General features: G+C 37.0%; 1 protein-coding gene across 1 annotated transcript in view; it reads left to right on the forward strand.

Annotated features, from left to right (window-relative positions):
* The window catches only part of ADGRV1 (adhesion G protein-coupled receptor V1), a 564972-nt gene that overhangs the window by 204068 nt on the left and 347890 nt on the right, over positions 1–13014 (forward strand). The window contains exons 67-71 of the mRNA XM_060146321.1: positions 1769–1917; positions 3735–3936; positions 4458–4677; positions 6730–6969; positions 8644–8793. Coding sequence (XP_060002304.1) covers positions 1769–1917; positions 3735–3936; positions 4458–4677; positions 6730–6969; positions 8644–8793 — 961 coding nt within the window. The remainder of the gene's footprint in view (positions 1–1768; positions 1918–3734; positions 3937–4457; positions 4678–6729; positions 6970–8643; positions 8794–13014) is intronic.

Here is a 13014-nt window from a genome sequence, read left to right on the forward strand (position 1 = left end):
TTGCTGTCTCTGAAGGCTGTACAATATTGTCTTCTTTGTGATGAATGAGGTAGATGTTTGCCCAATGGCATTTTTAAAGCAGGGGAGAAAATTTTGAGTAAAAGATGGTTGGTAGTTAACGTACCATGTTTTCATTGAAAATCAAGAGTTAACCATATTGAGTCCCTCTCATTCTCTGATTTAGTGCAGTGACTTGATTAACAAGGGTGGGAAACACGTGTTGCATGATGAAATAGATGGAATACCTACAGGTTAAGTGGCTCAAGAAGCACCTCTGTACCTATGGCTTACATACAACCTTCAGCTGGAATAATGTTTGCACTTAGATATGTCCTAAAGGAAGTTTACTTGTGCATGCAATGAAAATGCTTTTGCATTTGTGATATTAATGCAATGCTTTAAAGCTTTTTTTAACTAAAATATTTCACTGAATGACTTAGGCAGAGTGTATATCATTCCCCTGGGAAAAATTATTGTGGGCTCACTAACACTTCAACTCTTAAATTTCCCAGGTATGATTCTGTGTCTGACGATGGGAATGAATTTGTACTTATATTAAATGTATTAAAACTTGAGATGGTCACTGACTGTTTTAATTGAGTGAAGTTTGGTAAATGTAGCTCATTATGTGTGAGATTATATCTGTGTTTTTGACTAAGTGGAGCTTGAGGCATTTGTCCTCGCTGCTGCCCTTTAAAAAGGGCAATTCCTACTTAAGCTTAATTCTGAGGAAACAAGTTTTTCTTCCAGATAAATTTCTAGGCTTCCTTTGATCTGAAAAGGAGAGTAGTATAAACCCAATTTGCCTAGTTGCTAGAAAGTTTACTGCCTTGATATTCAGTTACGGTAAGCAGCTAAACCATGATCCATCTCAGACTACTGATAACGGTTTCTCTTATCATTTAATGTTTTAACCCCCAGTTTTCTAATTTTGTCTTGTATATAATCTAATTAATGAGCGTTCAACCTTTCCAAACTAGGTAGGTTAAAAATACTAGGTAAATAGAATTTGGGAATTGAAGGAAGGACTAAAATGGTTTAGTGCCATCTTTTTTGGTAGCTTCAGGAATTAAAGCGATGTAAAGCCCAGGAAGTCAAAACTTTTCTTTGATGGGAGTAATAGCAATCTTTAAAAGAGACTTTCTCAGCAGAAATACATTGCTAGACAAGTAAGCTACCATCTATGTGAAAGAATAGAGGCATTGATTTAATTGATATTCACAGAAACTGGAATATTTTCTTGAATCTTGATGGTTTAGCTTAAAATTTCTTTAGTGGCATGACACTCATTATATCCTTAAAGTAACTCTCTCTTCCATAAAAAAAATAAATAAATAAAGTAACCCTCTCACCTAACACTGTAGATCTCTAACCAAGCTGGTTTCCATCTTTGAGTGCACTACAATTTCATGTACATTCCCTTCCGTGACCCATTACTGTAGCATGTGTTCAGCAGTACATTCCTAGCCCCAGAGGTTCATTTTCCAACTTCTTCCCAATTTCCTAATAGTTTTATTATCTTTTCCTATTGCCTAAGTTTAATAACTTTATATTAGTTCTGGTTTTATGCAGGCGGTGATAATTGGGAACAGCACAGAAATATATTTCAAACATCATTTCAGAAAAGAAAAGTATTTTCGTGTTGGGATCTTTAAAAGGATGAAAAAGCTTAATAGGACTAAATTATAGGAGCTAATAGGACCCTTCTTCAATTCATGCTAAATAATTATACTCAATTTATTTTATTTATTTTTTATGACTCTGAAAGAGGGTATGATTTTACCATCCAAGAAAATGGACTTCAGGTGGATCAACCTCCTGAAATAGGAGACATCTCCATTGTCCGAATCATCATAATGAAAAATGATAATGCAGAGGGAATCATTGAATTTGACCCAAGTTATACTGCCTTTGAAGGTAGGTTCAGTAACGTTACTTATAAATTTACCACCAATTTCTGAATTAGAGTACCTCAGCACGACATTGTCAGTTTGAATTGCTGTATGCAAATTTTCCTGATTTGGGGTGTGTGCATGCGTGTGTGCGTGCGTGTGTGTGTGTACACATATATACACCTTTGTATGTATTTATATATGCCTTTATATATATTTACATATTTATTTTAAAAATATATTTTGAATTACCTTTGGGCAGTCTTGAATCTCACTTTTGTATGGCAAAGTGGAATGGTTGGGAATAAGGCATTTAGAGAAACTATGTTTAACTTTAAGATTGTTGAAATGTTTATATTTCAAACACTTATATTTCTAATTTATGTAATGCTTAATTTCCTTTGTGATTAGAAATCAGTGAATATTCACTTCCTAATGAATAATCACCTTTGAAATATTTTACTGGGCCGCAGGTGCAGGTAGTATCTGGACTCCTAATCATGCTTTCTTGAAACAGTATCTAATAGCAGCTTGCCTTATCTTGCCAATTCTCCCCTCTTATAGAAGCAGAATGCAGAATATATGGTTATATTTCCTCCTGGTAGAAGGAGGTGGCTGCTTTTTCTGATTTTATTCAAAAGCAGAATATGAATATACCTTTCAAAATAAACATGGTATCTTGTTGCAATTAATTTATTGGCTTCATTGCCTCCGTGAAATTCTTTCATTATCTAGCCATTTTTTAAGTTCATCAGAAATCACTTTAGGAGTTGATTTGTATTGACTTCATGGGTAAAGTCCTGGAAAACATCACCATTTTGTGAACTTCAGTCTACAGCAAGTAAAAAAAGGCTGCATTTTTATACCAGCAGAAAAATGGGACTTGGATCTTTTTTGTTCACTGATTTCTGTTTGATTCACTATCTTTGGGGATATTTGGGACAATGCATTTATAATTACAATGTAAGTTCAGTACTATTTAGCCCTGGCTAGTGTGAACTCTATTAAATGATATTTTAATATACATATGTTAGCATAGCTGAAGAAGAAATGAAATATGAATAGAAATTTTAAGTTGAAATCAAGCACTGAGGAAACATTTTCAGATTTACAAGTAGATTTCATAGGAACTGAAAATGTAACAGAATCATCTTTATATCTGGAGTTTTCAAACACTCATATGATATAAATAACATACACCTTATTTTTTATATTACTGATGTTTCAGTTAAATATGCAGAAACAATCCAGAAAGGTTTCCTTTTTTTTTTTGCGGTACGCGGGCCTTTCACTGTTGTGGCCTATCCCTTTGCGGAGCACAGGCTCTGGACGCTCAGGCTCAGCGGCCATGGCTCATGGGCCCAGCCACTCCGTGGCATGTGGGATCTTCCCGGACCGGGGCACGAACCCGTGTCCCCTGCATCAGCAGGCGGACTCTCAACCACTGCGCCACCGGGGAAGCCCCCCAGAATGGTTTCCTTTGAGTACACATATTTTAAGTGTTTTTTGTGCTCATCTAGCATTGTCAAAAAAGCAAGGGTTATTTATTTATATGTGGCACACAGAGAAAGAATGGCTATGCTAATGATTAAATCGATTATTTAAATTCTAACTTACACTGCTCACTATAATTTTCAACTTGTGACATACTGTAGTTCTCCTAAAAAAAAAATAAGTCATGACATTTTCACTAATTGTTTTTTAAAGCAATAAATGAACTGCGGAAAAATTGAGTGCTTGTGTTGTACTGTTATATTTAATTGTCATGTTTGATTTGACTGAATCTTATAAAAGTCACTTGCTTTGTCTGGCGTACCAATTAATTTCAAATTCCTGTTACAGTGGAGGAGGACGTAGGGATGATCATGATTCCAGTGGTGAGGCTTCATGGCACTTACGGCCGTGTGACAGCTGATGTCATCTCTCAGAGCTCTTCTGCAGTTCCTGGTGGTGTTGATTATGTACTGCATGGTAGTTCAGTCACCTTTCAGCATGGGCAGAGCTTAAGTTTTATAAATGTTTCCATCATTGATGACAATGAAAGGTAAAACTACTTAGTGATATTGGAAATAACATGGGCATATGTAAAGCATGAGTATTGTGCTCCAGTCCTTACCTGTGTTTTGCACTGATAATAGAATTTTAGATTATACTTGTACCCATTGAAAAATGAATGAGAAACTTTAGGAGGTGCTGAGATAGGGAAAAAGGGATTGGGAGTCCATTGTGATAGTGCCTCACTTTTTCTCAAACAGAAGAAGAAATAATAATTTTTATTCTTCTAGATTTGAAAAGTCTAATCAGAATGTGGAAACATCCTGCAGATCACTTCCTTAATGCATTAAGCAATTAAAAAGAGGGGAAGAAAGTCTAATAACTATCCCAGTTTATGTAATATTGAAGTGATCATTTGTGCTTTTAGCTAAGCACCCTCTTCTTACCACTTGGTGTGTGACTACTGTGCCTTGAATATGTATGACCAATTTTGAAAATGACTAGTTATTTGGATTTTAGAAGCATTTTAATATGTTTAGACTCACAGAATTGCTCCTTCTTGCTATGCAGTGAATTTGAGGAGCCCATTGAAATCCTGCTCATTGGAGCTACTGGTGGAGCGGTCCTTGGGCGCCACCTAGTGTGCAGAATCACGATTGCCAAGAGTGACTCTCCCTTTGGTGTAGTAAGATTTCTCAATCAAAGCAAAATTTCTCTTCCTAATCCCAATTCTACAATGATTTTACCCTTGATGCTGGAGCGGACTGGAGGACTCTTGGGAGAGATTCAGGTAGAGTTATTCTTCCCATGATTTAAAAAATAATTTGGATTGATAGATATGGTGTTGGATTTTCTTATTCCTCAAATATAGTCATTTATTTATTCATAGTAATACTTATTAATTACCTAGTAGGTATAAAGCAGCTTCTAAAATCCTTTGAAGTACATAAAAATGCATAAGGCATATAGCTGTCCTCAGGACACTCTTGAGAGAAAGTTAAAAATTAAATGAAGGATTCTGGTAAAAGTCAACAAGTATTTGTAGAGGGCTTTCCATGTACCAGACCCTGTTATAGGCCCTGAGAACGCACTGGTGAACAAGACAGACTTCATCTCTGTTCTCATAAAGTTTTCAAACAATAAACAAAAAACTGAAGAGAAAATGATCTGATAACACTAAGTTTTTTGCAGGAATGTAAAATCAGGAGACACAATCATAAGTGACCTGCTGGCCACTGTTGATTGGATGGTAAGGGTGTGATATTAAAGCTGAAAGATGATAAGAAAGAGGTGCTCAAGTAATTGTTAGAGGGATGAGCATTTGGGCAGAGGGATTAGCTAGTGCAGATCTACAAACTTGGCATGTTTGTGGTATGCAGAGGTCCATGTGGTGGATGGGCTTGGAAATGAAGGGATAACAGCACAAGATAGATCAGAGGGGCCAGTAGGTGTTTGGTCACAGAGAACTTTCTAAGCCAGGTTAAAGATGATGAGTCTAAGTGCAAATAGGATGCCATTAGAGAGTTTTAAGCAGGGGAATGATGTCAGTGTCACCAGGTTGTCAGTGCACTTATAACTGCTGTGAGGAAAGTGGGTTGTCAAGAAGCCGGAGTAGAAGCAGGGAGAGCAGTTAGAAGGCTCTTGCCCTCTATAGCCCAGGGCAGAGCTGACGATGGCTCAGACAAGGGTGGAGATGGAGCTGGCCAGATGGGAATGGGCATTGAGTATGTTTTGGAGGAAAAATTCACTGGGCTTGTAGAGGGGAAGAGGGTAATCAAGGATAACTGCTAGAATTTTAGTTGAGCAACTGGTTAAATTGTAGTGCTGTTTACTGAGATGCCGAAGCTTGGGGGGAAAAGCAAGAGTTCTGTTTTGGCCTTGTTGATTTGAGATAGCTACTAGACACCCCAGTGGAGGGGCAGGTAGGCAGGGGGAAGTTCGAGTGTGGGTTGTGGGGAGGTCAGGACTGCACACAGATTCAAAAGATGTTGACACACCTGGAGGCATTTGAAACTCTGTGGCCTAAGGAGTGTAGACAGGGATGTAAGGGGTATAGACCCAAGCGCGGGCTCCCAACATTTAGGGATCTGAGAAGGGAGAGCCAGCCAAAAAGATTGAGAAGTAAAGAAGGAAAACTAGGAAGGTATGTGTTATGTGAGTAACATGTAAGCCAAGGAAGACAGGACACAGTGTTTCAAGAAAAAGAAGCGGTCAGCTGTGTCCAATGCTGATGAAAGATGAAAGAAGCAAAGAGAAGTGCCCAGTTTTCTTTCTTTATGCATATGAAAAGTATACAATTTTAAATTATAGAAACTTTAAAAAATGCATTTGTTGCAATATAAAATTTTTGTTTCTTGTAACAATTTATGAAAATTTCTGTTTCTCTTACACTAGGAATTTAAGTATATTTATTGCTGCACGCCCAGCAGACCTTTCACATGGTTTTATAGTCTGATTCAAATAGGTTTTGATGGACAGAAGCTGTGCACTAGCAAGACAGTTTGTACTCATATTTTTAAAGTTCATATTACTCTAATATATATATTTAGAATATGTACCTTTATGTTTTTGTTATCCTGTGGTGATAACAAATGACTGGGTATTCAGATCTTTCTTTACTTGTTAGACATTGCTATTCATGAAAACAGATATTCTATAGATACATAGCTTATATTTGCAAATATTGTTTTAAACAACATGAGTTGATAACATAGGAATTTGCTGGAGGTATTCTAGAATAATTTTCACATGTATTATATATATTTTAAATACTACATATCCTGCTAAGTAATTCTTTGTTTAAAGCTGATCGTTTCTATTAAAAAAAACAAACACCCTGCAGGTAAACTGGGAGATAGTCGGACCCAATTCTCAGGAAGCCTTACCATCACAGAACAGAGACATCGCTGACCCGGTGAGCGGGTCCTTCTCCTTTGGAGATGGGGAAGGTGGAGTGAGAAGCATCACTCTGATAGTCTATCCTCATGATGACATTGAAGTTGAAAAGACTTTCATTATTAAACTTAAACTTGTGAAAGGAGAAGCTAAATTAGACTCCAGAGCTAAAGATGTTACATTAACAGTAAGTCCGAATTTGTTTTGCCCACAAAATTTTGGATTTAACGATTTATTGGAAAATGCATTTACATTTGTTGAAACTCTATGGGCTTATGATGAATTTAAAGTTATAAGACCAAATGAAGTCATAGTAATTCCTGTGGGTCAGATGTTCTGGTTGTTATATTAATTTATTCCATAGCCTTATTATTGATATATATATATATATATATATATATATATATTTTTTTTTTTTTTTTTTTTGCGGTACGTGGGCCTCTCACTGCTGTGGCCTCTCCCGTTGTGGAGCACAGGCTCCGGACACACAGGCTCAGCAGCCATGGCTCACGGGCCCAGCCGCTCCGCGGCATGTGGGATCCTCCTGGACCGGGGCACGAACCCGTGTCCCCTGCATCGGCAGGCGTACTCTCAACCACTGCGCCACCAGGGAAGCCCCGACTGATAATTTTTAAAGGCTTTAAGATAATGAGAAATACTTATTTTACACTTTCTGAGAAAATCTGATGTTTTGGGGATATTTGGCACTTTTAGAGAGGAGGCATTTGTCATATCATACGCATTGGATATCTTTGCCATTAAAGTACATAAAAGTTCACAGATGTCACAAGTCAGATTGTTGGAAGGAAGAATGGTACTTGTACAATTAGGGCAATGATGGTGTGGATCAGATCCGAGTTCAGCATATTTTGCATGAATCACCCAGTCCATCGGGGAAGAAAGTACTGGGGACCAAGGTTACTGAAAAAAAGACTGAAAGATGCACCTTTTTTTTAAGTTTGTAAAACACTCATGTCTGGGGTCTGTATCAGTCAGATGTCTCCAGAGAACCAGAACTATTAGGAAATATATATGGAGAAGGAGGTTTTTTTTGGTTTTTTTTTTTAAGGAATTGGCTCATGGGATTGTGGGGTCTGGCAAGTCCAAAATCCATAAAGCAAGCTGGCAGGCAGGAAGCCCAGGAAAGAACCGAAGTTGCAGTCTTGAGTTTGAATTTTGTGGGGCAGGCTGGAAACTCAAACAGGATTCCTAAATTACAGTCCTGAGGCACAATTCCTTCTTCTCCGGGAAGCCTCAGTGTTTGCTCTTTAAGGTTCAACTGACTGGATGAGGTCTGTTCACATTATTGAGAATAATTTTCTTGACTTCAAGTCAGCTGGTTGTAGATATTAATCATATCTGCAAAATGCCTTTACAGCAACATCTAGACTAGTGTTTGACCAAACAATTGGACACTGTAGCCTAGCCAGGATGACACATGAAATTAACCGTCACAGGGCCTTTGCTTCTCTCCATATTGTATTATATCATAATGAGTAGAAAGAGGTTAGCTAAACTTAACTGGTTAAATGAAGCAAATGAGAGGTGAATAAAGCTAAATTCAGTCATTGAAGTATTATCCTTTGGTGATTCTACAAATTGTAGTTTTCTGAACACTTATTCCCATTATCTTTGGGGGATAAGAATCTACCTGTTTTGGTAACAATCAACGTAATAAAGAAGGTTTTTAAAAATCAGGTAGCTAGGTGGATTATATCCAAGTATCGTGATTGTGTTTCTTTCATTTCCTCAGCTTATCTTGTACATACACAATACATCAGTGTATTGATATATTGGATACCGTAATTTCATCCATAGCTGTTATATACATTTTCACTCTGCTCTCTGTTTCTCTTTCTAGATACAAAAGTTTGGTGATCCAAATGGAGTGGTTCAGTTTGCTCCCGACTCTTTATCTGAGGAGACCTATTTGGAGCCGTTAGCTCTGGAAGGGCCCCTGATCATTACTTTCTTTGTCAAAAGAGTCAAGGGCACTCTGGGAGAGATTATGGTATCATTTTTCCTTTGATTTTTAAGTAGAGTAGTAATTTGCCTAACAACTGCGGTTGAGAGGAACAGAGAAACGGCGTGTGCTGGAGAGTTAAAGTTTTAGATATACTGAAGTGACATGAGTTTTCACACACGCTGAGAAGGCTCATTGGAGCACGTTTGGACTCTAGCCGGCACCAACCTCTGGCTGTCTTTCTAAATTCAGTTACAATTAAGTTAAAAAGATCTTTCTCATATTTAATGATGAAGAAAATGAACTATTTTGTAATTTTTTGTTTGCTATAATGTGAAGCTTTTCCTACTGAACAGGCGTATCCATGATTTTTATAAATTGTTTAATATAGTCTTAATATATCCTTTTTTTGGATATACCTCTTTAAATGTGTTTATTATTTTAGAAGTTTAGAACATTGTTTGAACTGAGTTAAATGTGGAATCCTTGAAACATTTCAAGAAAACATGGCTTGGAATCACTGCTCTAGATCTATTACTCTCTTAGATCAATATGCATATATTCTTTATTTTCAATATAATCGAGATGCTCTTGTAAATCATGAGTATATTCATCGAACTGATCAAGGTTATCTGTTTGCTAGCAAAACATACTTTGTGAACTCTCTCTATAAACTTACCTCTTTTCCTGTATTGGTGATTAATTGTTACTTCTTCAGTTGAAACTTTATGGTTTGGAGGTAAAAAAATTCTTAGAAGATAATTTTTTACAGATTTTGGGAGGGGGAAATTCTTAATTTCTGAAATCTTAGATATCCTCTTTTTTTTAAAACATTCCATTTTCTCTCAAGGTTTTTGGTTTTTTTAAAACGTCTTTATTGGAGTATAATTGCTTTACAATGGTGTGTTAGATTCTGCTTTATAACAAAGTGAATCAGCTATACATATACATATATCCCGATATCTCTTCCCTCTTGCGTCTCCCTCCCTCCCAGCCTCCCTACCCAACCCCTCTAGGTGGTGACAAAGCACCGAGCTGATCTCCCTGTGCTATGCGGCTGCTTCCCACTAGCTATCTATTTTACATTACGTAGTGTATATATGTCCATATCACTCTCTCACTTTGTCCCAGCTTACACTTCCCCCTCCCCGTGTCCTCAAGTCCATTCTCTTGTAGGTCTGTGTCTTTATTCCTGTCCTGCCCCTAGGTTCTTCATGACCATTTTTTTTTTAAGATTCCATATATATGTGTTAGCATATGGTATTTATTTTTCTCTTTCTGACTTACTTCACTCTGTATGACAGACTCTGGTTCCATCCACCTCACTACAAATAACTCAATTTCATTTCTTTTTATGGGTGAGTAATATTCCATTTTCTATATGTGCCACATCTTCTTTATCCATTCATCCGATGATGGACACTTAGGTTGTTTCCATCTCCGGGCTATTGTAAATAGAGCTGCAATGAACATTGTGGTACATGACTCTTTTTGAATTATAGTTTTCTCAGGGTATATGCCCAGTAGTGGGATTGCTGAGTGGTATGGTAGTTCTATTTTTAGTTTTTTAAGGAACCTCCATACTGTTCTCCAAAGTGGCTGTATCAATTTACATTCCTGCCAACAGTGCAAGAGGGTTCCCTTTTCTCCACACCCTCTCCAGCCTTTATTGTTTGTAGATTTTTTGATGGTGGCCATTCTGACTGGTGTGAGATGATATCTCATTGTAGTTTTAATTTGCATTTCTCTAATGATTAGTGATGTTGAGCATCCTTTCATGTGTTTGTTGGCAATCTGTATATCTTCTTTGGAGAAATGTCTGTTTAGGTCTTCTGCCCATTTTTGGATTGGGTCGTTTGTTTTTTTGATGTAGAGCTGCATGAGCTACTTGTAAATTTTGGAGATTAATCCTTTGTCAGCTGCTTCATTTGCAAATATTTTCTCCCATTCTGAGGGTTGTCTTTTTGTCTTGTTTATGGTTTCCTTTGCTGTGCAAAAGCTTTTAAACTTCATTAGGTCCCATTTGTTTATTTTGTTTTTGTTTCCATTTCTCTAGGAGGTGGGTCAGAAAGGATCTTGCTGTGATTTATGTCATGCAGTGTTCTGCCTATGTTTTCCTCTAAGAGTTTTATAGTGTATGGCCTTACATTTAACTCTTTAATCCATTTTGAGTTTATTTTTGTGTATTGTGCTAGGGAATGTTCTAAATGCATTCTTTTACATGTAGCTGTCCAGTTTTCCCAGCACCACTTATTGAAGAGGCTGTCTTTTCTCCATTGTATATTCTTGTTTCCTTTATCAAAGATAAGGTGACCATATGTGCATGGGTTTATCTCTGGGCTTTCTATCCTGTTCCATTAATCTGTGTTTCTGTTTTTGTGCCACTACCATACTGTCTTGATTACTGTAGCTTTGTAATATAGTCTGAAGTCAGGGAGCCTGATTCCTCCAGCTCCGTTTCTCTTTCTCAAGATTGCTTTGGCTATTTGGGGTCTTTTGTGTTTCCATACAAATTGTGAAATTTTTTGTTCTACTTCTGTGTAAAATGCCATTGGTAGTTTGATAGGGATTGCATTGAATCTGTAGTTTGCTTTGGGGAGTAGAGTCATTTTCACAATGTTGATTCTTCCAATCCAAGAACATAGTATATCTCTCTGTCTATGTATCATCTTTAATTTCTTTCCTCAGTGTTTTATAGTTTTCTGCATACAGGTCTTTTGTCTCCTTAGCTAGGTTTATTCCTCGGTATTTTATTCTTTTTGTTGCATTGGTAAATGGGAGTGTTTCCTTAATTTCACTTTCAGATTTTTCATCATTAGTGTATAGGAATGCAAGACATTTCTGTTCATTAATTTTGTATCCTGCTACTTTAACAAATCCATTGATTAACTCTAGTTGTTTATGGTAGCATATTTAGGATGCTCTATGTATAGTATCACGTCATCTGCAAACAGTGACAGCTTTACTTCTTCTTTTCCAATTTGGATTCCTTTTATTTCTTTTTCTTCACTGATTGCCGGGGCAAAAACTTCCAAAACAATGTTGAATAATAGTGGTGAGAGTGGGCAACCTTGTCTTGTTCCTGATCAGAGTGGAAATGGTTACAGTTTTTCACCATTGAGACCGATGTTGGCTGTTGGTTTGTCATATATGGCCTTCATTATGTTGAGGTAAGTTCCCTCTGTGCCTACTTTCTGGAGGATTTTTATCATAAATAGGTGTTGAATTTTGTCGAAAGCTTTTTCTGCATCTATTGAGATGATCATATGGTTTTTATCCTTCATTTTATTAATATGGTGTATCACATTGATCGATTTGCATATATTGAAGAATCCTTGCATTCCTGGGATAAACCCCACTTGATCATGGTGTATGATCCTTTCAATGTGCTGTTGGATTCTGTTTGCTAGTATTTTGTTGAGGATTTTTGCATCTATGTTTATCAGTGATATTTGCCTGTAGTATTCTTTCTTGGTGATGTCTTTGTCTGGTTTTCGTATCAGGGTGATGGTGGCCTTGTAGAATGAGTTAGGGAGTGTTCCTCCCTCTGCTATATTTTGGAAGAGTTTGAGAAGGATAGGTGTTAGCTCTTCTCTAAATGTTTGGTAGAATTCACCTGTGAAGCCATTTGGTCCTGTTCTTTTGTTTGTTGGAAGATTTTTAATCACAGTTTCAGTTTCAGTGCTTCTGATTGGTCTGTTTATATTTCTGTTTTTCCTGGTTCAGTCTCGGAAGGTTGTGCTTTTCAAAGAATTTGTCCATTTCTTCCAGGTTGGCCATTTTATGCTTGTAGTAATCTCTCATGATCCTTTGTATTTCTGCAGTGTCAGTTGTTACTTCTCCTTTTTCATTTCTAATTCTGTTGATTTGAGTCTTCTCCCTTTTTTTCTCATTGAGTCTGGCTAATGGTTTATCAATTTTGTTTATCTTCTCAAAGAACCAGCTTTTAGTTTTATTGATGTTTGCTATCGTTTCCTTCATTTCTTTTTCATTTATTTCTGATATGATCTTTATGATTTCTTTACTTCTGCTAACTTTGGGGGTTTTTTTGTTCTTCTTTCTCTAATTGCTTTAGGTGTAAGGTTAGGTTGTTTATTTGAGATGTTTCTTGTTTCTTAAGATAGGATTGTATTGCTATAAACTTCCCTCTTAGAACTGCATAGGGTGTCCAGCACTTTAGTTTGCTGGTTGTTTAGTGGAGCTGGATCTTGGCGTTTAGATGGAGATGTCTGGGAGATTTTCACTGTTTGATATTACGTGGTGCTGGGA

This window comes from Lagenorhynchus albirostris, chromosome 3 (genome assembly GCF_949774975.1).
Source record: "Lagenorhynchus albirostris chromosome 3, mLagAlb1.1, whole genome shotgun sequence".
Classification (NCBI taxonomy): Eukaryota; Metazoa; Chordata; class Mammalia; order Artiodactyla; family Delphinidae; genus Lagenorhynchus; species Lagenorhynchus albirostris.